The following is a 26877-nucleotide window of genomic DNA, read 5'->3' as shown; positions in this document are numbered from 1 at the left end:
CTTCTCGGACAAACATCCAGTTCCTCCTGTGGGAATTTCCGAGAATGTGTATGCATATGCCTGTTCCCTTTCCATGCCTGAGTTTTTAGGTCCCCAAGATCCTCAGTCCTTTGCCTTCTTTTGACGTAACGACCTCTGCTGTCTCGTTTTCTGCCGCATCGTAACCTCCGGTCCTTGATCTTCTCAGCATGCTCAGGTCGAAAGTGTACATCTTTGCCTTGTCTACCAACTCAATCCTTAGATCAACAATCATACCATAAAACTAGATCCCAACTACGTCACAATGTAGGACAGAGGAGATGGGATCAAGCATTGGATCGGGAGCTTCAATTTCCCCTGCGTAGCATCTTGCGGATACATTTACTGTACGGGAAATACGAAGGGTACAGTCAATGGCATTTAGTGAAGTAACCCTTGATAACAATTATACAGTAGATGTAGAAGGAAACAGGGCGAATCTCAAGTGGTAGGCCTATGCTATTCTCTGCCACCTCCATAGGAGACACTAAACCCGTTGCATAGAACCGCAATCCGCAGTCATGCTGCACTGCAATCATCAATCTAGGTTACAATTTCTCGATCGCGTCCCTAAGGCTTTGTGAAGATGCGATCAGAGCACGAATGCTTGCCCATGTTTGAGGCTGCACAGGTGCAACCTCACGCTTCACCAGTACCACCCCTGCATCCTCCGCTCGCGACTCTATTGTCAGCATGGGACTCCCTGGCAACGCATGCGCTTCTCCATTCTCGTCAATGAACACTATCTTAACTTGCTTCTCACAATCGATGCTCTCCATCGCCAGCCTCATTGCCTTCAGATCCTGGCCGTACATCGTCTGCTCTTCCCACATCTTCCTCAACTCCTCCTCACAGATCTCATCGTAAGGGCTGGCTCCAACAAATCTTCTTTTCACGGAAAAAACCGCCCTTATGTCCGGTTGACACCAGATTTTATTGAACACCTTTGCTACCTCTGGCCACTCGATTGTGAATGTAGCCAGTAGGACCAGCAGATAAGTGAGCTGCTGCCCACGTGTGTCTTTTTTGGCGACATTTGGAAAGCGTGGAACGTCGCTGCGAGAGGGAACGGGAATGGAATGAAGTTCCTGGCTGTCGACTTCTGGGTCACACCACATTGCGTCTGTGGTGCCGAGGTGAGTCGACCAGCCTCGAACAGAGAGATTGTGTTGCTTTGCCAGACGCTGCGCTGCGGCTGCGGAAGGAGGGAGGGTGATGATAAGCGGCCCGCGGAACGAATTAAGCGACGTCTTGCAAACAGCCATGACGTTGCGAAGGATTTCGAAGGCCCAAGAGTCGGTGGCCCACCCTTCGTCGGCGTTGAGTTGGGTTATGTACTCCTTTATCACGCGTGGTATGGCTGCTGTTCGTAGGGCTCGAAGCTGCCCTTTGAGATCTTCCGTGTCATTTTGTTGCTGTTGTAACAGAGCGCCTTTGAAAATCGCGACTGTAGGTGCTTTTTTGGCCGCGAGTATAGCTGCCTCCAACTTCGTGACAGTGGCTTCTATTTGTTTGATTGTTGATACGACAGCACGGATCGCTGCTGCTTCTTCTGAAGATGCAAACCCGCCAGACCGTTCTTTTTCCGCTTCGATAGCTGCAACCGGGTCTTCGTTCGAGTGCTTTTCTTCAGTTTCGATGGTCTTGATGTGCTGCCGGAAGTCTTTGCTGGTAATCTTCCAGTCATTGTCAACATTCAGTAGAGCGAGTAGTTTCTTTTTCCCCATGTCCGGATGAGCATGGCGTAATGATTTGACAGCTGTACGAATCTCTTCATCGGTGGGGCCTGGAGACTGGTTCTGAGTCTCGGTGTATGGTTGGGCCATAATGGTAGACAAGTAGTCTTCGAAGTCGAGTCGAGAGACGCGATTTTGATAGAGAGGTTTCGATTTACAGCTTGCTGGTCTTTAACCCGAAAGGAGAAACATGACAGTGAGTGAGCAAGAGATCTTCGTCGTAGATGTAGCGTGATTGTGTTTGCTTCTCATCTCAATGTCGGAGGTGCTAATGGTTGCGGTCACGTAGAGATAGTTGCCATATAAGTAGCGGGCAATCAGAAGTAGAGCTTTCCGGAACAGTAATGTAAAGTTGAGATATTCAAGCACGCAAAGAGACCAAGACATCTTTTGTATATTTATTGGATAGACTTAGGTGATTAGTGTCTCGGCGAAAGACTTGTAAGACCTGCTATACAAGCAAGAAAAGCGGACAGAGAGCACCATTGCTTCTTGAACAGCATAGTAAATGCCTTCCAAATCACCAAATGATATACCTGATTTGAGCCTATTTCAGGGATATCGCCCTGTTGGAGTTGGGAGCTCTCAATAACCAAAATCCTATAGGTCCACTCGACGACAAATAATGCGAGAGACAGTTGTTTGCTGAAGTGTCTAGAAGCAGGGATATATATATCAGTGATGATCCCCTGGCCTTGTGGAGTGATGCAAGGCATTTTCAATATGGACGAAGGACAAGGTAAGCATATTTTGTTGTCGGACGTGACGAGCAGACGGAACAACAAAAAGCTTGGCGCTAGCCCGACTATGAACATCTGCACAACAGCTCCCCACATTTCTTTTCTTCACTATACACGACAACTCCTTTCCTCCTCTCCTCCCTATCGTCCCTACACGAGCTTTCACATATCAGCTATCTCGCTACCACCAACATGTCAGAAATCAACCCGGACCCAAGCTCCACTGAGGCATCCACCACCTCGCCCGCCAAAACAGAAGAAACCCAAAAAGACTCCGCTCCTGCTGCTACTAGCTACACCGAGATGGCTTCTAACGCCGCTGGATCAGCTACCACTGCTGCCGCCGGAGTCAAGGACAGCGTATTCAGTATGTTCGGTGGCGGGGCCAAGAAGGAGAAGAAAGAGGAGCCGGACGGCGAGACTGAGGACAGGAGTGGAAGTTCCAAAGCCAAGAAAGATGCGGAGGCTGCTGAGGCGGATGAGGGTGGGGAGGTAAGCCTGCTCTTACGTTTGCCCTGCCCAAATTCCTATCTTGTCCACTACGCAGGAAGCTGATTAGGTGGGTTTGTGTTGTATAGGACGACGCCCCCGACTCCCCAGATGTCCACTTCGAGCCTGTCGTGCACTTGACCGAAAAGGTAGAGACCAAGACGAATGAGGAGGCTGAGGAGCAGACATTCAAGATGCGCGCCAAGCTGTTCAAGTTCGATCGTGAGAGTCGGGAGTGGAAAGAGCGTGGAACGGGGGACGTGAGGTTGCTGAAGCATAGGGAGAACAAGAAGACCAGACTGGTTATGAGGCGGGATAAGACTCTGAAAGTCTGTGCGAATCACTACGGTGAGTGCTACCCTACATTACTGAATAACGGGGAAGTGGGGGTGCGGAGAGCGAGGGGCTTTGTGGGATATGGATTGATTTATGATTGTAGTCGTGCCAGACATGAAGCTCTCTCCCAACGTGGGCAGTGACCGAAGTTGGGTCTGGAACGCAGCTGCCGATGTCAGTGAGGGGGAGCCTGAGCCCCAGACTTTGGCTATTCGATTTGCCAACAGCGAGAGTACGTGCCGCCTTCCCTTTCCCCGGAGCTTTTGGGCGCTACTGACCAGTGCTATCCAGATGCCAACCTCTTCAAGGAAGCATTCATCAAGGCCCAACAAGAGAACGAGGCGCTGTTCACCAAGGGCGCCGTGGAGTAGACAGGACATGGTCTGGGAAATGGAAAAATAGAGGAGCGAAGCATTTGAGATCATGACCTCCACTCGGAACGAAAAATCCTTTCAGAATTTCGTAGAGTCCAAATCATGAACCAAGACTAGGTATACTAAGCTCTCCAACATCAGCAACTTTCGTAATTGCAGATTCTGCTACCGGCTTATCACTCATGCCCGCCCAGAAGTCGCAATGCTCATGTATAGTATCGTTGTTCGCTTGACTAGTTCTCTTCTCCGCGCAACATATGTGAAGAGTTACCAACTCTTCGTAGCTTTTGTCTATATGACTATGTAATTGCACAGTCACTTGCTACAGTTCCTCTAAATGTTGCCTTTACAAAACCTCCGCATATGCAATGCGAAGCGATATCCAAAGGTTTCCCATGATTCAAGAACTACCGCTTTCAACGCCCATATGTCATCATGGTCCATGGGTATCCGCTCCATTATATAATGTCCAGGTTCCTGTTCACACTTCCAAAACATTTTCCGATGGCTCCTAAACATCAGCACTTCTTCTTGGCAGCTTATCCTTTCCATTAACATCATCATCACCATCCTCGTCTCTCGCATCTTCTTTCGCCTCCACTGCGAATGAGACCTTGTACTCCTGCGCTTTGACTTCAGGCTCCGAGTGCTGCCGTCTCCTCAGTGTACGAACAGTCTCAACTTCGGGCTCAGCACCACTTGTATCTCTTGAATGTCTTGGGCGATCCAGCATTTCTTGTACTTCGCCCTCCCGTTGGCGATCTTCTTCCGCCGTCCTTTGACGTGGGAGACCTCCACTTGCATCTGCATGATGAACACCTCTGCTATGAGTAGACTCCATTGAAGCAGCTTCTTCAAATCTTTTCTTGATGGCGAGATCTTTCTCCAATTCTCGGAAACAGTCGGCATCACTTGGAAGCCACGAGCACTGCGCTCCCTTTACGCCAATCTCCAGGACCCAGCATGCTGCCAAGACCAGTATAAGCGTCAGCCACCAAAGCACGTTTCTGCCGAATCTCTCTAGGAAACCTTCCTTAACATCATAGATGATATTGTTGTGGTATGTAGTTGAGAGAATGATCAACCAGAGGAACCAGCCGCCGACACTAATAAACATCGAAATGGCAGAGGTATATGTCTTGTTATGCAACTCCCAGAATTGCATCTTGGTTGCAATAATTAAGATACATGCCGTGAAAGTCAGCGCTCCCATAGCGTAAAGCCCGTTGTCAGTCGTGAACATCGTTTGCCCGAACAGGCCAAGCATGATGAAGAAAACGATGACGGCTTGCGAGGCTGCCATGGCGACCCAGGCGAGGTATATCTTGATCTTAAACCCACCATTATGATGGCCAAGAGAGTGGTAGAGTTCGGGCACCGCCATGAGGGTAGAAGCAGAAAGATCCTGCTCAAAGATTCCCATGAAGATAACGGGGAGTGAAGTGAAGAGCGTGTTGAACAGTGATAGTGACCAGGACTCATAGAGAGAGGTGCCTGTGTAGCCTGCATAGCGCTGATACAAGGCTTGTGTAAGGTAAAACAGCATCTCCTTCCAGAAGGTTCCGAGAGTATACTTGCATGTACGAATGTAATTCCATCGACCGTGAACAAGAAGCAACTTAGTGAGGAATCGGAATTGTGCAATAGAGTAGTCAGACGTGCGAGCAGCTTGGAGACCTTCTTTTCCTGTGATGCCGATGCCGACGTGAGCTTCTTGGATCATGGCTATGTCGTTAGCGCCGTCACCGATCGCAAGCGTGATGGCGTTGTTGACTTTATGGCGGATGGAGCTGACAAGGGAGGCCTTCTGGGAAGGGGAAGCGCGGCAGCAGATGACCGTGTCGACGAGGATAGCCAAGGAAATAAACAATTTGTAGACCGATTCAGAGGAATTGATTTGAGAGAGTGTGTGGCCGTCTATTACCACAACCGAATGGGCGACGTGGCCATTGCTGATGTCGACAGTTGCAGCTGCAATGCGTTGGCTTACCTCGCCGGTCTCGTGATCAAGGACTGTGATGGACGAGTAGTCTTTGATCAATCTGCAAGAGTGTCCTATGTTCACAGCAGTCTCGCGCTTGTCTCCAGTCAGCATCCAGAGCTTGATTTTAGCCCGGCGGAGCTTTTCGATAGCTTCAGGTACGCCTTTTTGTAGTTTATCTTCAATCGCGGTCGCTCCTGCCAGCTCGAGGTCTCTCTCCACCTGGGCTCCTGCCTTTTCGATCATCTCAGGACGGTTGACAAGACTTGTCGAGGCATCACGATAGATTTTCTTCCAAGATTCGTATTCATCCTCTTCCATATACCTGTAGGCGTATAGCAGAGTCCTAAGACCTTCTGTGGCGAAGTCGTTGATATGTTGAAAGCACCGTTCCAGTACTGCCCCGTCATCGACGACCAAAGCCTCTTCTACCAGCTCGTCGGCATCATCTCCTCGAAAAGATGGTCTACCATCCAGACTCGCGAGACGTTGTGCCGGACCGTAGTGCGCCGAAGGTCGGGGAGAATAGTAGATGCTGCCATTATCGACAGCAGACACGTCCACGTCAGTCTCACGATCCTTCAACCAGTCATCAAGTTCATCACGGATTGGCTGAAGACGTTTAGCGGTCATGCTTGGGCGAGTAATGCCACCGAGGCTGGGACGATGGATGCTCATGCTCTTTCGGGTCATGCTGTCCTTCCGGCTCTTCGCTTCGCTTGCACGTCTGAGAACCTCCTGAGCCTCAAGGCTATGCCTCATGCTGACACGTTGCTCGATCTCGACCATCTTTGCAAGAGCGAGCCCAGACAGTCGCAGCAAGCGGATGAGAGTCGAATCCGCTCCCTTGCAGAAAACGCATATGCGATGATCGGGCATGCGTACGATTATAGACATTCTCTTTCTGTTGCTGGAGAATTCGATGACATCAAGTATTTGGTATACCTCGAACGTAGGCTCCTCGCCGGGGCCCTGAGGGAACATTTTGACAGTGATTGTTGAATTTTGTCTTTCAATCATAATGTACCCAAGATCTTGAGCAGCTCGTACCAAAGCTTGCTCATCCGGCGAAGCGGCTTGATACTCGATCTCGCCATCCCGCTTCCTCTCTGGATAACAAGTATGGCACAAAGCTATTGAAAGCAGGAAAAAGCGGACCTTCCAAGCGAATAGAGTATACGGTCGATATTGTATGTACTGCAATAACTGTGCTGTGCCAAGCTCTGGTTGTGATGTAGGGGTCTTGGCAGACGCCTTCCAGCGAGGTCTTGTCGAGCTGTTGTGGACAACAGCCGACCCGCAGGAGGTAGGAGACATGCTTTGAGCCGCTGATGTTTCGCCGGACGTCGATATATTGATACCTCGTCTGATAGGCTTCTTGCCTTTGCTGTGTCTTTTCTGAAGCGCTGGCTTGCGGGTGGCCTCGTTTATGGCTTCTTCTTGTACGTCTGGATCATGAAGCCAAGCTGTACCGGCTATACTCATTTTCCGAAACCGCATCGAATTATTCGTTAAGGTACCCGTTTTATCGGAGAAGATGTAACTGGGGAAACGTGTCAGTACTGTTCAAAGAGTGTCTCTCATGGGCCATATACTTGACTTGACCCAATTCCTCGTTGATCGTGGATGTTCTCGCTTCCATTGGGGTATTGGAGGCTTCATCATACATGTCGACGTCGTTCATGAGTAGCATTTGGAATAGCTTGACAATTTCCAGGCTGACATACAAGGAAAGTGGAATCATCGTGTTGAAGAGAATTATGAATGACACTAGAATAGGGAAGAAGCCAACGCCGGCATTCGTGAGGTACCAAGCCTTTTCTTCTGTTGTTTCCTGCCAGATTTGGTACGCCGCCGAATTGAAAAACGCAAGAACTACCACGAAAACGACAAGCATGACAACAACCTTGTTCACCACAGTTTGAAGAGCAGGCTTAACGACGCATGTCAGCAGGCGCCGCATTCAAGGATATATCACGAGAAGTCCTAGTACTCACAGCCTTGATCCGAGGATTCTTCGTGGCATTCATCCTAATCTTACACTCCTCGCCACTGTAAACTACGATGGCAATGGCCTCGGATGTGTTTCGTAGAACGCTCCCTCGATAGATGATCTCGTTGTTTGCCAAAGGAAGAGTCTCGCCTCCAACAGTGACTCTGCCCTCGAAGTTGTAGAGATCTAGATTTGGATCTTCGACGACGATGTGAGCTTCGCAGCTGGCGATGTCTTCTACAGTTCTGCAACACCTAGCTAACTGCGGCAACGCTTGTTTGCTCTTTAAATTGGTCTCTCCATCCAGCGCCATCGTTTCCACGTAGGCCACCTCCTCGGCCCCGTTCGTATGTAATACGGTGAGATCTGCCGGAGCTGCTTCGTCTCGCGCTAGTTTGACAACGTCGCCGATCCCTATGTCTTCCCACTTGGTCTCTGCCCAATAAACCCGTTTATCAGGTGTCGCGGTGCTGCGATCTACGTTGTCTGTACTTGTTGCAGTGACTTTGTGTCCACGCAGAACCATCGCAGTCTTTCTATTCTCCGCCTTGTCCAGCCTATAGCGCCTCAAATCATCATATCCTTCTTTTGCCATTGAGATAATAACGAAAAATGCCAGGGGAACGATGGTCGTATATGTTCCTGTGGTGCTTAATCCAGGAATCATTTGCAGGATCGAAACGCATAGAAAGTAGAAATTCGCCAACTTTGAAAATTGCGCAAACATTTGACGAGGTAAGAAGTTATACAGCGTATATCTGCTCGACGTGATAGTGTTATTCATGTATCTCCGACCAGTGCGTTCGTCTAGAAGAGGCTCCCTCCGAGTTGGATCGACGTCAATATGTCGTCCATCCTTGGAAGGAGGAATCTCTTGGATCTTAAGGATCTTCTTGCGAACTCTCTCTTTTATGGTCCGGAGTTTTGACAGCAGCCCGGTATGAGCTGCTTTGCTTTTGATCCATGATTCGTAATGTGGTAGATCCAGTGATTCATGGGCCTTTTTGATGGACTGGGGATGCGTCTCCATGCCGTCGCCTGTCTCGAGGTCTGGTAAAATGGTGATCGTTGCCTCCGGCTTCTTGCCAAAATCACTGCCAGTAGAAGCCTGCTGGACTGCTGATGCAGCCGTTGGTTTCAATTCCATAGCAGATCTGCTGCTCTCGGGCTGTCCATGAATATTGCGCGCCGGAATCGCCCTGCGAAGAGAAAACCCACGGTCCCGGCTCCGAGATAATGAAGGTGACCTCAAAGGGGAAAGCGGCGAATGTGGTTGTAGTGGCGTTTCTGGTGAGACAGGACTTAATAGTGACCTTGGCGGCTCTTGGACTATGTCTTGCCTGCTCGTCGCGTGGATGTCTACAGACAAGTTTGAAGTTGCCGAGCATTTCCGCCGGTGCTTGCTTCCTTCCCCAATTGTCTTCCCTGCGGCGGTTGGTACATCGTCCGTGCCATCAGCGTCGGCCACATTATCTTTCTCCGTGAAGTGGGCAGCGTCGGTAGATGAGATCGTCAGGGAATGTGAGGCACTTGACGGGAAGAGAGTTAAAGTGGTAGTCGAGGGAGGAGCCTGTAGAGATGGTTGGCCTGCGAGACTGGGGTGCTGCCCATTTGTTTCTTGTGAAACGGCCAAATCTCCTTCAGAACGATCACCTCCTTCGCCAGCCCCATCATGCTCATCAGCGACCATGGTCCCTCATTGGCGGCTATCTCGATGGTCTACTGATAGAATCTATTTCGATTGCCATTCATATAGTCATAGGTGTTCCCCGCGGGCACCACTGCGTTATTCGCCAAGTCTGCCGAGAGTCGCAAGTCTTTGTAGCAAGGTCATTGATACGTTAGTAACTGTAGGCTGCGCCAGATCAGCTAGGCGAAGCGATTGATCGTGTCTTCGCGAATGGTCGAGAGTGTTGGAAGAAGGATTTAAGCGGAAGGTTGGGAAAACTTTGGCGTCGTCTTCAAAGTATGCCTCCACATTCGGCTTCGGTCTTGGCACCTCGGCCGAGCTGTCTAGTGTCTACAGGGACTACTGACTTGGCTCACGAGCAAGAGGGAAGAGACAGCCATTACGATTGGATATCTTTCACGTAGTGCATGTGATGTTTGCCTGTAATCTAGGCTCTCAGGCTCTCAGCGAGCGGTTCCATCGGTCAAATGTGGGTTCAATAGGGTCATAATTTGCATTGCACATATCCAAACGGAGTGTATCCCTATCTGAGAGGAAGAAAGCTATTTTACATGATAGACAAAATTCAACGACAGTGCTGCATCTCCGCCGTCCCGCGCCGGACGAAATAACAGGCGACCGTCATAAATGTAAACATTTGACAAGAGCCAGTAGTACCAAGACGCCGGCATAAAGATCCAGGTGCAGCTTATTAGGCGCTGACAATCTCTGTAATGAATTTGATATTCCGCCTTCTGTCCGAACAGAATGCTCCCCGCTGCACCCAACCTCTGTATGTACCCGCCCCTGGTATATCCTCGGAAACTCCCCTAACAGACCATCCATCCGACGCTATCTTTGAAATTCCACACGTAGAAGGCAGTCGCTCGGACTTGGGATTATGAATAATCATCCGGTTCTCTCAGGACTCAGACTTGAATGGTCCATGTGACTGAATGAAACCATATTGTGCATGTCAAGCTCCTCACTAGATGACTCTTCTTGCATTTGCATGCCGAAGTCAGAATCATCCATCTTCGCGCCCGGCGAGTGCATCTGCAAATTCAGATTCTGCTTCGAGTACATCTCACTGAGCGAATACCCATCGTCAGACATTGCCGAATGATGATCTTGTGAGATGGACAGAAAATCAGCAGATGTACTTCGGTGCATGTGGGCTAGAGGGGGTGATCCATCGGCAATGACAGGGTCGCCATGACTGTAGGCTGACAAAGGTGATACCGAAGGATTAATGGTGCTCGGGTGCTCGCTATGCATAGGCGAAAGGAAAGGGAGGCTGTATGACGGGTTGAAACTAGAAGCAGGTACGGAGTCCATGTGTGTACTAGATGAGTAGTACGATGGACTTGCATACTCGGACGGCGAGCCGGTTGTAGCCGCGGACAAAGGGTACTGACGGTAGTCAAGACCATAGCCTGCGGAGGTGTCGATCCGTAGATTTGGCCCAAGAGGACTAAGATCATGCTGGTGTTGAGGGATGGGTGCGTAGAGAGTTGCATCGGTCATGTTGGTTGAAGGACGTTGAATATGGAAAGACGGCATCGGGGGCATCATCGAGAAGTCAACAGCAACAGGCACAGATCGACTTCGAGTACGCTTGTGACCTCGTGGCCCTGGTGGTGGCATACCGAAACCATTCTCCTGAAACATAGCGAGGTGTGGATGTGCCATTTGAGCCGTCGGCTGTGATGATGGGCGAGGAGGAGCCATCATAGGTGAAACGGGGGCAGATGCTGCCATCGTATGTAGATCGTATGGACAGTGTCTGTTTTGGAAAGAGTCCAACGAAACCAATTTGGCCAATTGTCCAGTGAGGACTTTGGGATGGCCACCCAGGTGATGCACCATAATCAACGAAGCTTGCTGCTCTTCCGTAAAGTCCCCACATTGGTGAAAGCCTCCGGTACCAGCTGAGTCCATGAAAAAGTTAGGAGGCCTATTCAATTCCACCAAGAGTCCGCGAGGTCGGGTTGGCATCCCACTTGCCTCTTCTGCGGGGTCACCATATTCAAGACTTATGTTCTTGATGTAAGCAAAGGGGTATTCGATCTTGTAGCCGGCTCCTTCATTGTTGATGTAATATGTAAGGCAGGCTTTGTCCGGGGCATAAAAGACGACAAGATCCATGGCGTTTTGCCCTACACGACGCCAACTACCTATACTTAAGGATTTGCAGGTGAAGTGATGGATGACTATCAATGCTATTAGGTGGTCATATAGATATGGAGAGCAGGGCTGGTCTGCGTACCGATTTTACCGGCTTGGGCGGAGTCGGGGTTCAGAAGCATTCCACCGCTGCCGTAAGCACTCATATGGTTTGGGGAGCGGCCGAGAAACTCTCTTGCGAGAGGTTTGCCGGACTCCATGGCTTGGTTGGCAAGATAGGTGCGCATTGATTCAGGGATTGCATCGCAGTCCTCTCCCGTTTCAATGCTCTTCTTCGCAAGCAACTTTATCTTGGCACGCCTATGCCAGGTTCATCAGCTGCTGTAAATCTGTGACACCATGCCCGGCACCAACCTATTCTGAAACCATATCTGGACAGACCTCTCGGTCATGCTGATATCTTGCGCGATACGTTCCCGGACGGTGGCCGTAGGTGTGGGGTTTCTGATGAATTCATCTTCGAGTGTCAGGAGTTGCTCTTGTGTCGCTCTTTGCCGTTTCTGGTTTTTTTGTTGTTGGGTGAGAGTGCTCTTGCGAGGTGGTCGGCGAGATATAGGAGCCCCAGCAGTGGCAGAGACAGTTGGCGAGGGTGTTGACGCCGACATCTTTGAAGAAGAGGTCGCAGGCGATTCCTTTGCAGGTTCAAATGTTCACAGCGACTTGTAAAATAGCAAGGTACCTTATTACGAGGCCGTTAGAGGGGGCAGTATTGGAAACGTAGAAGTGAGAAGCGCTGGGCCGTCAAAGTCGCGTTCGACAAGGAGGGATTCGAATGAACGTAAGACTGCGATCAGCAGGATGGGGCGGCAAGTCGTTCTACCAACGGTGCCAATAAGTAGATGCTGGACCAGAGCAGAGGAGTGAAGACGTTGTGTCGGAATGGGCAGTGGCGGAAAAGGTGGTGGTGTTGGTTGAACAAGTTGTGGTGTTGAAAGAACGGCAGCTAAAGGAGTGAATAAGCCTGGACCCGAAAGGAGTGGCGATGTCCAATTGGCAGAAACAACAAAGCAAGACAAGAAAAAGGAATGTTAACGTCGTCAAAGACCGACGACGACAAGGTAGAGGCTCTGACGATATGATGGTGAGGATGTGGTCGAAGGGAAGAGATGGGAGGTTTACTTTTGCTGAGGGGCGGTAAGATTCGAACCCCTGAAAATCGGAAACGCAGAGCAACACAAGCGAACCTCCGAACCTCACGCCAAGGCTCGATCAACTTTTCTATGAACTATGAAGACACTTTATTTGAATGATGGTCTGAAAGAAATGTTCGCCGGAACTTATCTACCCATTAAACTACTCGTACAATACTTCCTACGTCTGACTCAAGCCAAGGAGCAAGATGTTGTGAATTATCCTTCTTCACCGTGAAGAGGGTTTCTTAGACCCGTGAGGCTTCCTCGATCATAATTCATAACCGCCAGGCCCCCCGCAGTGGAACCTGCAAGTGTCAAAATTCATGCATGATTCTGCGAGATCCCTGCGCCATCGCAATCCTTAGGAGCGTTTTGAGTTGTCATCATGAAGTAGAAACTGCGCCGTGCCAAGCAGGTATCGTCACACCCCTTACAACTCGTGTAGGGCGATACCTAGGTTGGAGGTTGGAATGGAGCATCCTTGACCATTATTACCACGTTACCGTCGAAGATTATGAGCTCGCCAGCTCTCTTTAAGAGAATCACATTAAGAGGCTCGCCTACCCAACAGCCTGCTATTATTAGAGTAACATTTTCTGGAACTGGAAGACGTTGCCGTTCCCTGTTCCTTGTTCCCATTTCCCAATTCCCAACTCCCAAAGACCCGCGCGCATTGTGCCGTCAGCTGAAGTTTAAAAAAGACCAACGGTTTGGTAAATCTTCGTAAGGTAAGTACGGTTAAACGTGGTAAGTACCTTGATGCGGGGGAGTGGGTGTCGTACCTGTTTTGCCGAGGATATTTTTCAGGAACGGGGTTTCAAGGCACAGAATTTAGCCTTTTAGCATAATTTAGGCCGTGTTTCGGAGGTCTAAGAAGCGCCGGTCGGCCGCAAAGCTGCAGCCTGCAGGAGAGCGAATCGACCTCGAACGACAAAATCATAAAGTATGGTCATGTGCTGCTATACGCATGGTGGCGCATAGCAGCTGACGCCATTCAACGTTGACGAACAGTCAAGTAAGGAAGCCCTAAGTCCCTAAGTCCCTGAGTCCCTAAGCAGCGGGCGCAGTGGGGGAGAAAGTCTACGACTTTTAGAATGCCGTCTGCTGTCTGTGCCAATCATCATTCAATAATGCACCAATAATGGAAACGGTCAAATTTGTAGAGGTTTGCTTCAAGGATAAGTTCTTCGAACTTTCCATTACTGCCATATGTTTGCGCTGCAGACTTCGCTCTAGGCACAGGCCTTCAACCGATTGTCAGGCCAGCATTCTATCAGGCCATCTACACATCCAACTGGACCATTTGTAGACTTGCCTGAGGTCCAATGTGTAACACCTCTTCGCACCCTGTCAATCGATCCATGCTCTAGTTGCCCCTTCCTCACCAGGAGATGATCCTGAGTTAAGTAGGAATGCTGCTGCCACCAAGTCCTAGCCCTAAGATCTTCTATCTGACTGCGGTGCGGCAATGGAATCTCAAGATAGTGACCGAGATGACTTTCTAAAGCCGATCAATCAATCACTCTTTGGGATTTGAGCCTTGAAGCCGCGTCGGATCAGAAAACCCAGCAACCCTTTCTCTATCCTCGAGAACTAGAATATTGTGAGCGCCGGACCTCAAGCCGCTCTAAGGACTTTTTTCACTTACAATCCCATTATTCTTTACAACGCCATCCTCGATCCAAATCGACCAAGAGCCCATCGTACTTGCCATGATTATGTCTGTGAAGAGCCTATCTCCAACTACAGCAATCTGACCTGGATGTTCCACCCGAATCTTTGGAATATTCTGTAAGTGCCTAAATACATCAGGGCCACATCCAGGCTTCTTTGTCGAATGCTTAAAAACATTGACCCCCGTGGCCTGTTCCAGGAGTTTGGCTTCTTTCCCCTCGGGGTCATCTTGTGTGCCGGCCGAGTTGCTGACTATCAATACACGAGCGCCAGGGAATGTCTTGCGAAGAGATTCAAAATGTTTCTATTGATCTCAGAATGCCATGTCTTGCTTTTCTTTCGGAACGGAATTCAAGAAACGACTGACACTGTGGGAGGAAACGAGCGAAATTGATTAGACGTACTTTGTATGGGCTATGGATACTACTTTCTTTGGGTTTGGCAAAACAATTATCTTTGTCAAGTACAATAGCTCTGATATCAGGTCTCTGACCTCCATTGGCGGCGGTTAGAGCTGTAGCTATAGAAATTGGTACGCGATCAAAGGTAGGAACAGTAGCATGAGGTAGACATAGCGAGGGTTTTCGTAGTAAGCTGAAAACACTGAGCGTCGCCGAGACATTCATTCGGGCGACGTGGAGTTCAATGGGAGCGCAGAAGACAGAGTCTCACACTTGAGGCTAAAATCGAGGCTTGGCGGCAAAGGGCGCTAATATCAGCCTTATCGAAATGGAAATGCCCGAGTCACATTACTGCTTTATTTCCATTAGCAGGCACCAAAAATTTGTTCCTTTCGCGCAAATCGCAATACAAACAGTGTCTTTACGCGTAGCCTGTCATCATGACCAGCACAATCGGTATACCAATAAAGCTTCTCAATGAGGCTCAGGTAATTCCTAAGTCCATCCCACTGTAGGGTGGATACAAGCTAACAGGTCCTTCGCAGAACCATGTCATAACCCTCGAGATCACATCTGGCCAAGTCTACCGGGGCAAGCTCATCGAAGGTACTCATGTTCTTGGCGCCAGACAGGCCCGACAAACCTGCTACAGTACCTGGCCTTTTTGCTAACTCACCCGCAGCCGAAGACAACATGAACGTGCAGCTCAAAGACATCACCGTTACCGCGCGTGACGGTCGAGTTAGCCATCTAGATCAGGTGTACATACGGGGAAGCCATGTAAGATTTTTTATCGTGCCGGATATGTTGAGGTAGGGACTTTCTGCGGCGCTATTGCGATGACTTCTGCTCGTCATGAGCGAAGCAGGGAGGCTAATGACATTGCAGGAATGCGCCCATGTTCAGATCGAGAGGGACGAGAGGGAGAGGTGTTGGGTTGGCGAGAGGAAGGGCGACTGTCAATAGGGCAAGAGGCCAGAGGGGTCCAAGAGGTGGCTGAGAGGGGGTTGCGAGATGAGGAAGGAAGGTCATCCGATACCCATGGAGAATGGCATAAAACGTTTGCGATCCGTCATGAAATTGCAGGGTTGGGCATCGACTCCTCTTCCAGGAGGGGGCGTGGACGCTCAGAAAAGCGCCAAGATGTATCAAGGCGACACTCGATACCCAGGAGCACAAGATCAATCCTGAAAATACGGGACCTAAAGTGCCCTCATAACATCTCTCACGGCCTTCGCCGCGAACTTTTTTCTCTCTGATTCGGGCATGTCGGCACCCATGTCTTTGATCGCCTGCATTTTCAGCATCATGTTCTCCAGCTCCTCTACGCCCTCGTCTGCACCCTCATCGGATCCTTCTGCTCCATTCACGGTCAATTTCAACTCCATCATTTCTCGCTCTACTTCCGCTGTCTCGGCGCTAAAGCCATTCTCCAATCCCAGGTCGTCAGATATGTTGTCCACATCAACACCCTCCCACTCGCATGCTTCGAGCGCTTCCTTCAGTCGCTCGATACCTCTTCTCTCTATTCCAAAGCGCCAGAATCAGCACAGATGCACCAATTCCTCTTTGTCTGCTAGGTCGAGATCCTAGACTCACCTCCAAACTCGTTTCTCTCCTTCTTGCCTTCTCCTTTCCATTCCACTTTCCCATCCAGCTCCCCATCAATCCATTCCCAAGATCCACAGTCCATGCAAAGATTCTCCCACTCCTCATTAGTAACCTCCAGACCAGGACTTATCGTCTGCTGCGTGCCCACTGCCAGCAGCAGAGGTTCACTTGTACCATAGCCAGAGCTCGTGTGATTGCTCACCACCTCGTGGATTGTGGCTAGTAGATTCCGTGTTGTATCCTACCGAAGTCGCATCGCCATCAGCTCCTTCTACACGGTCTTTGGACGACAGACTTTGGCGTACCAGATCTGCCTTTTCCTTAGGCTTCCTGAAACATACAATCCATGCTCCTACTGCTTGTACCACTTCGCCCGCTTCTTGCCCCAGCCATTCTTCCTTCCACGCCTCGAGTTCGGGTGAAGAAGTGGGGAGTTCGTCCCGCCAGATGGGGATGGCGGCATTGTAGTAGGGCGTCCGGATCTCGTAATGGGAGACACCTGGCGGAGCGTAGCATCAGTGAAGGTACAGAACACGCTTACATGACCAGGATGAGGCGGGAAGGTGATGTTGTTACCTTTGAGAAAGGAAGGAGGTGTTTCCGGTGTGGAGAGGAGGAGCATGCGGAGCGGAGAGGCGATAGTTGGGGGCATGATGGCGGGGTAGAGGATGAAGGTTCTACGAACGGAGTAGCATGATTGTTGATGATGGTCAGGTGGTATGTTACAAAGCTGAGAAGCTAACTGTTTGTACTGCCGAAAGTAATTATCTGCACAATAATGCTGAGCGCTCAGGGCTAAGGTTGAATTTTGAAAAGGAAGCAGCCATTCCGAAATGATGGTCCCGCTGAATGCCCTTTTCTGACTCTTGATAACCTGCAAGCCACAGCACAGACCATTGATATCCTGTCCAATCTCAAGCATCTGATGACATGTGGTCCGCTCGTCCTAACAGACCGTTATCCACTCTTCTCCCTGCACTACCATCGAAAACAAAAGGGCCTGCATTATTAGTAGGTGTCATAGGTCCATCGTGTATGAGCATTTCTGTCGTTGGCGTTCGTAACGCAGATTCGTTGAAATCCTCGGTCCCTAAAAGGGGCTGAGTGGGCGTAATGGGCCGTAAAAACTGCACTGCACCCGGGGTAGATTTGGAGGCTGATTGGTCCCCAGCGTAGGAAAAGGGAGGAGAGATTCGGCGAGCGCCACGACGAGTGAGCAGGCCTGGAGCTGTGTTTGCGCCATTCGTGGGATCCGATGAAGCCGTCACAGAAGGCGTTGAGTGGCTATCATCTCTTACAGTCAGAAGTCTAGATGCCGTATTGGACAGTCCGTTATCTTCGCCACCCATCGCCATTCCTCTCTGCTCCGCTATCATATCATTGGTGTCATGGGTTGGGCCAATCTCAGGACTCGACTCCGTACCATTCGCATCTTCCCAATTCCCATCCTCTGGGTCCTCAATATCAGCCTCCAAATCAGTGACCGCTCGGCAGTTTGGGCACAAGAATTGCGGCCAAGATTTATGATCATTGAGTATTGGCCGAATGCACTTGTAATGCCAGACGTGCGAACATGGTGCAACAAAGAGCGATTGGCATGGCTTGCAGATTTCAGCACAAACGGCGCCTGCAAAAGAAGGACAGGGTCCGGACTTACGGCTATTGACATTAGGCATATTGAACACTCGGAAGAATGAGAAGATGTTGTGTCAGAGTCTTTCTTCGTAGCTGTCTTTCCCAAATCACGGAGTTGCTTATGCGTCTTCACACTGTGTAAATGTCAGCCCGCAATCTTTCAGATTTGGTGCAGCCCAGTCGCTAACTTGTAATTATTGATGGTCTTTTGCCATGCCCGATTGCACTCCACCCGTATCTTCACGCATCTGAATATCATCTCTTCACCACCTCTGAAATCAATACCCAGTTGGACTACATCCCCATCGTGGACTGGGAATGGTTTTGACTCGGCACTTGGCTGGCTAAGTCTTATATGATTGAGGAAAGTTCCAGAAGAACTCTTGACGTCTTTGATGTACCATTGTCCCTGAGAGCACCAAAATTCGCAGTGTCTTCGACTGACCACTTTTGATTTGAACCCCACAGGAGCAGAAGATGGCGTATGCTGAGGGGGGTTGGGATTGATGTCACGCTCCGAGTATCGACCAACGCGAATCACACAATCTTCATGTGGGAGAGTCCTGGAGGTAGCTGGAAATGACAGAGATGGTCTATTAGAGCGAGGGTCTTGGTGTGGAAGGAGTCTGATGGTAGGCATTTGATCTTGGGGATGACCTGTTAGGCTAGAGGAAGCAGACTCAGAGGTCTTGTGCGCGCCGTTGGGTGCACTTCCTGCTCGATTCCTTGCCATGCCTTCTGAGTGTTCTCCAGTGGCAAAATCTGAAGGAGCTGCATGTAGAGCTTGCTCCGGTCCAGGTCTACCTTGGTTCCGCTCAAATTCGCCAGAGGTCGGCACTGTGTTTGACAGGGGATTGATGGCACGCGATGAAGAGTCAGGCACTGGATCGGCTGGAGAAGTGATGGATCTGATGAGGCGGCTCCTGCGGCTGCGAGAAGGGGTCTATGTAGTGTTTGAGAATGGGAGGGTGGTGGTGGAGGAGGATTGGGTATGGCTTCGCAAGTATGTGAAACCTCGAATCTTCGAGCGTGGGGTTAAAGTTGATGATGCGGGGTTGTCAGTCGGTGGTGGTAATGATGATGCGGGAGGCATAAACGAACGTAAATAAAGCAGACAATGAGTGTCAAAGTGTTGACTCCGGTGTTGATTCGGTGTCGTTTGAAAAGTGTTAGCACAACGTCAAATCAGTAGTCTTGTAAGGAGTAGCCGAGCGCTTTTGACATGGACCGTGGATGGACGAGTACTCAGCACTTACATGTACTTTACGTAGAGCAGGTAATCTTCCACTAAAAGTACGATAGCGCTAGTGCTCGATCGCCTCGGCAGCACGAATTGTTGTCATCGTTTTTCCGCGAAGGTACTATACTTTCGTCAAAACTCGCATGCCTTTTGAATCCAATCTGAGCGATGGGACCATGAACTGAAATGCAGGATCTACATCCTCTCGTGTTGTCTCGTACAGCTCGAGGTCGAATCGTCGGAAGATCGTGGCTAGGGTCACGTAAATCTCCGCGTAAGCCAAATATGTTGCATCCAATCAGCTCTATGGTATTGATAGGCCAGCAATACGAGTGGAGACTCACTTGATTGCAAGACACATACCTGGTCTCTTCCCAAAGGCGACGAGGTACTTTTCCAAATCCCTTCCAGAGTGGATCCATCACTCGGATTCGAACGCGAGGTGGTTGGGAAAGACTGCTTCGTTCGGTAGGCAGCACCAGTGATGACCAAAATTAGACAAGACACCACTACCGCCCACACTCCAAGCTATTGAAAACATCAAGCAAAGCCATGGAGGAAGGTCACGACTGAGTCGGGCACCGCTATGGCGATCTGGTGGTTGAGCTGATATGGAACCGAACCAAGAGGTGGACTTGAATGGAAGTCTTTCCAGCACCGGTGTCGTCAAAGGGTGAAATGTCAGGCGTATTGTCAAATTCTGCCGGTCATGATTGAAGACTGATTCGGACCTGAGAGCGATCTTCGTCAGGTGGCCTCAACAAGCAAAGGGTGACTTGGTAGCTTGTTGGGGCCTGAGAGTAAGTTTCCGCTGGCTGTTTTGTTGACCAGCAAGATGGATAGCTGATTCAAGAGCAATGTCTGAATGATGCTGAAGCGCGTTGAGTAGTAGAGGTAGGTAGGCTTCGACCGCTCTTGGAGATCACACTGCAAGTAAGGGAAGGGTGACCCCTCAGCGAGGTGCCGATTTGACATCTCTTTCCAGGGGCATTCATTACTATTTGCAGGGACCCGAAATGATAGGAAGAGAAGAAAGCACATGGATCAACGACTGCTCACGCTTTTAAACATCCGACTCTGTTTCTATCTTCCTCTTTCTATCCTATCACAAACAAGTCCTTGCTCTGAGCAAATGGATATTCTATGTTGGAGGACTTGGAACAAGGCCCATTAACACGAGAGACCCCGGACTCCTGGCACAAGTCGAGACACTCACTGTCGTGAGCTGGATGCTCTTGACTTGTATCTGTCTTAGCAACGACCCCAGGACCCTAAAGCACGGCGCCGTGCGCCTATGGCCGGTTTGAGTCAATACCGCAAAACGGTGGGTAAAGCACAACATCCTCAACTATGTCTACGACCGGTACGCAGAGCTTTGTCGTCTACCCATTAGGAGGCAGTGACGAATAATCGCACGTTTCTCAGCGATAGTGGGTGCGAGCTAGTGAATGAATGCGGACGCATGCGATATATGTACCGTTAATTCAAAAAATGAGAGCAAGCAGCAGGCCTAAAGCAACGCCAGAAGAGTGGCTGGGTTCGAAACATGAATTGAAGTTCATTGAAATGCGATAAGCCAAGAATCACCCATGAGGCTTCTCAATCCTCCATGCAGCCTTTCCATCCCAGTCATCGCTGCACCAATTTCCAGTCTTCATCACTCGTTTGGATCAACTCAATCTCGATGTCTTTTGCCATTTCATTCATCTCGCTCAATCTGTTTACAGGGACACGATCACTATTGCTCAGCTCCAAATCCTGTCCATGCAAGAGTAGGGCCAAATTCGAAGATTTCCAAATTAGGATATCGCGATTCCTCGACTCGATTATCGTGCCGAGCAAATATAGCAGCGACAGCGCTAACACCGTAGCTGGATAAAAGAACCATGCCCAACGGACATGTACATAAGTCTCTGTCTTGTATGCGACGCCCTCGAACGTACTCGAATCGCTGTCCTTCTGTTGGCGAATATTGTTTGTCATAGAGGTCGCTAGGTTCTCGATGGTCTTCGAGTAATTTCGGGTATTGTAAAGGGCATGAATGATGTCCGAGGAGAAGGCAGAGCCCGAGCTTGACGAATTTATCCCACCACTACCAGTGAAAGTCTCGGACATGAAGCTATTCATTGCGTTTGCTGCGACGCTAGCCACCTTGAAAGTAGAGGCGTTGGCCGTGATGTTGATTATCGACTGTGGAGGATTGTATATCAGATCGGAGCCCTGGGAATGAGAAGCAGAGTTGTTCCGCCAGGTCTTCTCTATTCTTTGGTCTATGTCTCCATCGGTGACTGACGCGAAGTACGTATTGACGCAGTACAATAGCGCACATTCCCACGCCTGGACATCATCTGAATCATTCATCCTCTTGGAGAACAAAGACGAGAATCTGACCACAGATGCCTCGATGTCATCGAGATCTGTCGAAACCTGGCTAATGCTTGAGTTGATCTGTCCTCCAAAGCCTGAGAGCGAAGGTCCACCGGGCAGGAATAATTCGTAGCATCCACTATCGTTGCACCTCTTCTCAACGGAAGAGGTGACATTGAGACATTTGCTACAAATGGCCAATGAAGAGAAACTGTTCCAAGTGCAGCTATAGAAGTTGAGAGATGCTCTGAATGTCGACTGTTTCATTACTTACTTGCCGGTAGAACAGTGATGATCCACCTTCACATCTGCTCGATCGTCAACGTCAAATACTCCACTGTAGATGGCTGCCTGGTTGGAAAATTAGTATTTTTATGATCAACGTGATCTCGCTTCTGAGATCACCTTCATGGAGATATCGACTATCGAAGGTAAGGGCAGGCCTTCATAACTACGAGCTTGATACCTCTGAGCTCTGACAATAGTGGCAACTTTATCGGATGCTACAAGCCTGTCCGGATAGACCACGACTTGCTGCAAAAACGGATCGAAGAGTAGCATCATGGCAATGATGATTGAGCCAACGAAAGTCAGATGTCTGTAGTTGCGATCAGCTTGTCAATGGAAGCATGATTTATGCACGCCTACCTTGCTTTGATGTTCATCAACAAGCTCACTGCTCCCCATGGGCCCCGACTGGCATCGTCGAAAAGCTGGAGGTCTTTGAGAGGGCGAGGCTCATCCTGGCGGTACCATAACCATTTCGATTGCGAGATCGAGGCTCCAACAGCCGACGTAATGGAAAGCTTAGCTATTGTGGCAAAGAAGGAGATGACTGAGTTTATCTACGCAAGTCTTCAGCATTATGTTGGAATTCAGGTAGCAGATAGATCGCACAGTAAATACGGAGGGCCAATCGGGAAGAGAACTTTGATTAAAAACGACAAGAATAACAATAATCACAATGATTGCTAGAACAGCAGTGATAGCAGATAAAATCTCCCACAGCCACCAATTCTGGAAAAGCAAAATCACTTTTTTGGACACAGTAGCAGACTTATTGAGCGACTTTTTGAGCAGGGGAGTCTGAGAATCGGCATCTTGAGCATGACCATCAAGATGGCTGCTGCCAGAAGTAGGCATCGTAGTCAACATTCACCGAGAGGATATCCTACGTCTCTCAAGTGCTTAGGATGAGTATGCTTAAGATATTTCTCGTGCTTGTAGTGCCATTTCTGAGCGGTTGTTCACTGACTGGGGCTCAGTTAAGGCAGTGTCGCGTGACCAGAAAGGTCCTCGATTTAAGGCGTACTGTTCGGAGGAAGATGCTGCTGGGAGTAATGTTTCACACTTTAAAGTGTAAATTTAGCTTTGCGCGCTCGTGGGCGATGTATTCACGTTGGTATTACCTCGTCCTAGAGCAGGAAGCTGTTTCATTAGACCTCAGAATGCAATCAATGTGTTGTGGAAGTGTGTATTGGTATATCGATACCGATATTGAATCATTACATTAACCCTAACAATTTACCAGCCTGTTGGGGAGAGATTCTGCAAAGTCTTAGGATTTTTTATATTCTTGTCATTTTCTACTCGCCTTTAAGTACATATCATATAGCATTAGATTTCTACGCATTATAGTTATTTACTTAGAGAGCACGTATGGTAAAAATAGACATCTTATCGATAAGGCAACAGTCTTGGCAGCGCTCTCGAATGGTTCAAAGATTACCGAACAATACCTTAGTTTGAGGTATTGATCGTTTAGCAAGTGTAAAGGCCTTCGTAAAACGGCGTTCAGACCATCTCAAATTGGACGCCTATTCACGTGCACGCGAAACAATCGCGTCTATTTACTTCGGATTCGAGAAGCATTGAAAAGAGAGAGGTTCTTTCTGGTCACCGTATTGCATGAGTCTAATACCTGCCATAGACATCGCTCCCATATTTCTTAAATGATATCTGACCTGGGGCAAAGGTGTGTAGCATGCTTTGATACTCCCATATAATAGATGGCAAAACAAGAGATATTCGTTGAACAACCTACGCCAGGCTCATCTGGTATCCCGAATCGGTAGGGGGACGTCGGAGAGCATCTTTTTCGGTTCTATCTCCTTGTAGAGTACAAAACGAAGTTGTTGACTATGAACTTTGACCAGCGGTCACTCCTGCTGTAGTCAATGATCACACAGACATTCGATTTCGTGCAATATCCGTGCGAGAACACATAAATCTAGTATGAGGTTTTCAATTCGAAGAAATAGGGCGGTTTAATTGTAAGAGGATAAACATGGACAGCATAAAAATTCTTTGTAGATAGTATCGACAGTAGGCTCTTCCCATATGTAGACCCCGGGAGTATATTCAGCAACGCCAAGTAGTATACAAGTCGATTGGACTCCGGGCTCCATGCTATGCAGACGAGAAGGAAGCCAAGACATAGTGGTATCATCGCACGATCTCTAAGATTTGCCCTTCCAAGTACTCCGAAAAATGCCGCAGGCCTGGAGGACGATAACAGTTGACTGTACAGAGACGACGTTGCAAGATATCAAAGCAGGACCTTGTGCCTAGTTCGAGATTAGCAGATACGAGCAGTGAAGAGTATTCGAGGTCTGGACTTGCTCTTGCAGAACCCCCTCTAGGGTCGTAGAGTTGATATCCCGGCCAGCGGGCATTTCACTCATCAGCGACACCAGATTCGCAAAGCAATCGCCGCCTTTATATGCAAGGATCCCTGGCGCAGCAATTTCTTCCATCTCGGCATCCAGGAAATGCATCTTGACGAAGCGTGTGGTCGCATGTCTCCGGGCAATGTCTTTCAAGGCATCTTCCACTTTGCCACTCAGGGACGACTAGAGATAGCAAAAGATTAGCCGTGGCTCAGTATTCTCATGGCAAAGACCATACCTCATCGTCATAGATGAAAACCACAACGGTGGTGTAAGTGGCCACTTTCTCTATAGCATCAAGGTATCCAATAGGGTCGACAGTGACCAGTGAGCCGTATCTTCGCTGACTAGGACTTTGCCGTCTTGTCCGGATCCCCTGATTACCGCTTGCCAGCTCACCCAATCTCTTTTCCCGCCACGTTCGCATGAAGTCGTCTTCTTCGTCATTTTCGGAGAGGTCAGGACTAGGGCTCTTGCTCTTCTCGTGCGTGAAGTTGATCTTCTTGTTGTTTACGATATCGCTGGAGAATGCATAGATTGTCTGTCGGAAGCTTCGTTTCTTGGCGGTCTCGAAGGAGCGAGCATCAGCTATGACTCCTTTTGGTCCAGTGTTGGCGTCGAATTGGGTGGTGGTGGGGAGATAGGTAGCGGCCGCAGGCATTTCGGCAGAGGTATTGGAGGCCAAGGTCTGCTCGTCGTCGTTACCAGAATTCAGAGTGGTGCTGTCGTTGTCTGAAGATTCCGATCTATCGTCCGGATGGCCGCTGAGCTTTTGACCCTGATTGTTGTTGTAGAGAGCGTTGAATTCGTCTTGCGCAGAGGTCGACATAACTTGTGAACGGGAGCGTGCGCAATACACCACGAAGGCACTTGTAAATAGCTCGAAACGAAGTGCGTTGGCTATATGGGGTCGCGTTTCAGCAGCGTGTTGATCAGGTACGCAGGAACGTCAAAAGTCTCGGCAAGGTGAGAATTTTGGAGGATTCGGTCGGTGTGTGCGGCAAAGCGATTGAATTGAATGATTTTCCGGGGGGGGGTGATGAGGAGGGGAAGAGTGAGACGTTGGTTGTTGTGGGTTGGTTCAAGGCAAGGTCGCATCAAAACTGGTGTGTACTAAGAGTAGTAGTGCATGTAGCAGAAGAGTAACGATGTGAGAGTAGTGTTTTACGAGTAGTTAGGTATTTAATCATTTGAACAAACAGAGGGAAGAAGAATAATGAGATCACGAGTCAGAATTGTTATTACTGGAGCGTGTTTGCTGCCTTTCATGGTCTCGGTCACTCGGTAACAGTGAAGGTGAAGAGTATGAAAAGTGGAATGTGAAAAGGGAAATCCTGGGATCTGGGATTGGAGGTTTGCAAGGATTACTTACTTACCCTTTACAAAGGACACGAGGAAACAGGGATCAAGTTTGGGTGGCTCAATTTGAAAAGTACCTTAGTACCTTAGGGTGTGATAAACTGGTAGTGGTTGGCCCCCTGGCCGCGTCCGCCCTACAGGTTTCATCAATCATTTTCGCTAATGATAATCATGATACAAGATTTCCTACATGTACTTTACTCTAAAGTATGATTTCCTATCACGAGGATCTTCGTTAATTCTACACTAATCTTTCACTCCATGATCCCACACCCCCATCACCCTGACACGCAGACCTTTCCTCTTTCGTTAGCCTCATACTACCCGTACCTTACTACTGATCCCAAGCTCCCATTATCCCATATACCGTACCCTACTCTTACCCTTCAAAAGCCAAGACTCGTAAGCTTCCATAACATCAAATCAGGCCCCCAGTACGAATACCTGATCATCAAAATAATCATCCCAATCTGACAATTGAAACACCACAGCCGGAGCTGCGCTGTGCCTTCAGCGAAGCTACTTCGTCTGCTGATCCCTGATCGAAAAGAGAAGCGTTTGGCTTCTCTTGGAGCTGCTGTCGGCGATTGACATCAAACCATCTGCGACAGATCCATTGGCTAGCCATTGAATGAGTGGGGGAAGGAATGGAAACCACACAGTGGGCGCCTCTTTCTGTTACGAGCAGCTCACACATTCCATGGGTGAAAGACATGGGTCCTGTTTATGGACGAGCATCACACTCTCGGGACGTCTCTTACGCGCCACTTTTTCCCCATCTTCCCTACTTGGCTTGTATTTTGCCAAAGCGGTCATGCCCAAGAAGCTAGAGAGGCTTGGCAGCCGTACATGTCTCGGATGGCTCGAGGGTTTCCTGCCTCTTTCTGGAAATCACATCTGATGGTGATACGCCCATCACACTGGGGCTCCGATGAGCTGGTTCCGAGGGCCGAATTGTTTAGGCGGGCTGTCAGCGTAAGCACACATACGGCTTCTGTGTATATATGGCTGCGGTAAGAGTCAGCCGCCTCGCTGTCCTGTCAGCAGAATCGTACAGTGGAGGTAACCAAATGACGTGGTGAATGAACTTGCCGAAATGGTATAAAGGCTTTGGAACCATTCTTGAAATTTTGTACAACATCGAGGGTTTATGAAAGATTCGCTATGAGCAGAGGCCGACTGCTCCTTCGTCGACAGGGTAATATGAGCACTAATTGAGGGGTTCTGAACGCAATGACAAACGAAACAATAGTACAGGAAGTTGA

The 26877-nt window shown here is 49.2% G+C and overlaps 9 protein-coding genes across 9 annotated transcripts; 2 read left to right on the top strand and 7 right to left on the bottom strand.

Moving 5' to 3' along the window:
* Positions 1–85: 85 nt before the first annotated feature.
* HO133_001236 (uncharacterized protein) lies at positions 86–1844 on the bottom strand (the record flags this gene model as incomplete). The annotated part of the gene is made up of 2 exons (XM_037292166.1): positions 86–236; positions 571–1844. 2 exons carry the CDS (start codon positions 1842–1844, stop codon positions 86–88), a joined length of 1425 nt encoding a protein of 474 aa, XP_037151585.1.
* Positions 1845–2686: 842 nt separating this feature from the next.
* Positions 2687–3690, top strand: HO133_001235 (uncharacterized protein; the record flags this gene model as incomplete). The annotated part of the gene is made up of 4 exons (XM_037292165.1): positions 2687–2986; positions 3073–3331; positions 3423–3551; positions 3611–3690. 4 exons carry the CDS (start codon positions 2687–2689, stop codon positions 3688–3690), a joined length of 768 nt encoding a protein of 255 aa, XP_037151584.1.
* A 514-nt stretch (positions 3691–4204) lies between these two features.
* HO133_001234 (uncharacterized protein) lies at positions 4205–9357 on the bottom strand (the record flags this gene model as incomplete). Its single annotated transcript, XM_037292164.1, has 3 exons — positions 4205–7217; positions 7270–7607; positions 7672–9357. 3 exons carry the CDS (start codon positions 9355–9357, stop codon positions 4205–4207), a joined length of 5037 nt encoding a protein of 1678 aa, XP_037151583.1.
* An 888-nt stretch (positions 9358–10245) lies between these two features.
* Positions 10246–12128, bottom strand: HO133_001233 (uncharacterized protein; the record flags this gene model as incomplete). The annotated part of the gene is made up of 3 exons (XM_037292163.1): positions 10246–11549; positions 11606–11823; positions 11878–12128. 3 exons carry the CDS (start codon positions 12126–12128, stop codon positions 10246–10248), a joined length of 1773 nt encoding a protein of 590 aa, XP_037151582.1.
* Positions 12129–14171: 2043 nt separating this feature from the next.
* HO133_001232 (uncharacterized protein) lies at positions 14172–14956 on the bottom strand (the record flags this gene model as incomplete). The annotated part of the gene is made up of 4 exons (XM_037292162.1): positions 14172–14249; positions 14305–14414; positions 14475–14634; positions 14735–14956. 4 exons carry the CDS (start codon positions 14954–14956, stop codon positions 14172–14174), a joined length of 570 nt encoding a protein of 189 aa, XP_037151581.1.
* A 215-nt stretch (positions 14957–15171) lies between these two features.
* On the top strand, positions 15172–15922 carry HO133_001231 (uncharacterized protein; the record flags this gene model as incomplete). The annotated part of the gene is made up of 5 exons (XM_037292161.1): positions 15172–15219; positions 15277–15337; positions 15414–15543; positions 15620–15631; positions 15751–15922. The coding sequence occupies 5 exons, from the start codon at positions 15172–15174 to the stop codon at positions 15920–15922; spliced, it is 423 nt and encodes a 140-aa protein (XP_037151580.1).
* An 11-nt stretch (positions 15923–15933) lies between these two features.
* On the bottom strand, positions 15934–16994 carry HO133_001230 (uncharacterized protein; the record flags this gene model as incomplete). The annotated part of the gene is made up of 4 exons (XM_037292160.1): positions 15934–16256; positions 16331–16583; positions 16648–16841; positions 16919–16994. The coding sequence occupies 4 exons, from the start codon at positions 16992–16994 to the stop codon at positions 15934–15936; spliced, it is 846 nt and encodes a 281-aa protein (XP_037151579.1).
* A 262-nt stretch (positions 16995–17256) lies between these two features.
* Positions 17257–18617, bottom strand: HO133_001229 (uncharacterized protein; the record flags this gene model as incomplete). The annotated part of the gene is made up of 3 exons (XM_037292159.1): positions 17257–17943; positions 18000–18111; positions 18166–18617. 3 exons carry the CDS (start codon positions 18615–18617, stop codon positions 17257–17259), a joined length of 1251 nt encoding a protein of 416 aa, XP_037151578.1.
* A 2229-nt stretch (positions 18618–20846) lies between these two features.
* HO133_001228 (uncharacterized protein) lies at positions 20847–25082 on the bottom strand (the record flags this gene model as incomplete). The annotated part of the gene is made up of 5 exons (XM_037292158.1): positions 20847–21771; positions 22051–22182; positions 22233–22429; positions 24203–24436; positions 24492–25082. The coding sequence occupies 5 exons, from the start codon at positions 25080–25082 to the stop codon at positions 20847–20849; spliced, it is 2079 nt and encodes a 692-aa protein (XP_037151577.1).
* Positions 25083–26877: the final 1795 nt, after the last annotated feature.

This window comes from Letharia lupina (genome assembly GCF_014066315.1).
Source record: "Letharia lupina isolate WasteWater1 chromosome Unknown contig_12, whole genome shotgun sequence".
In the NCBI taxonomy this organism is placed as follows: Eukaryota; Fungi; Ascomycota; class Lecanoromycetes; order Lecanorales; family Parmeliaceae; genus Letharia; species Letharia lupina.
This window is presented reverse-complemented; position numbering and strand designations above follow the sequence as displayed.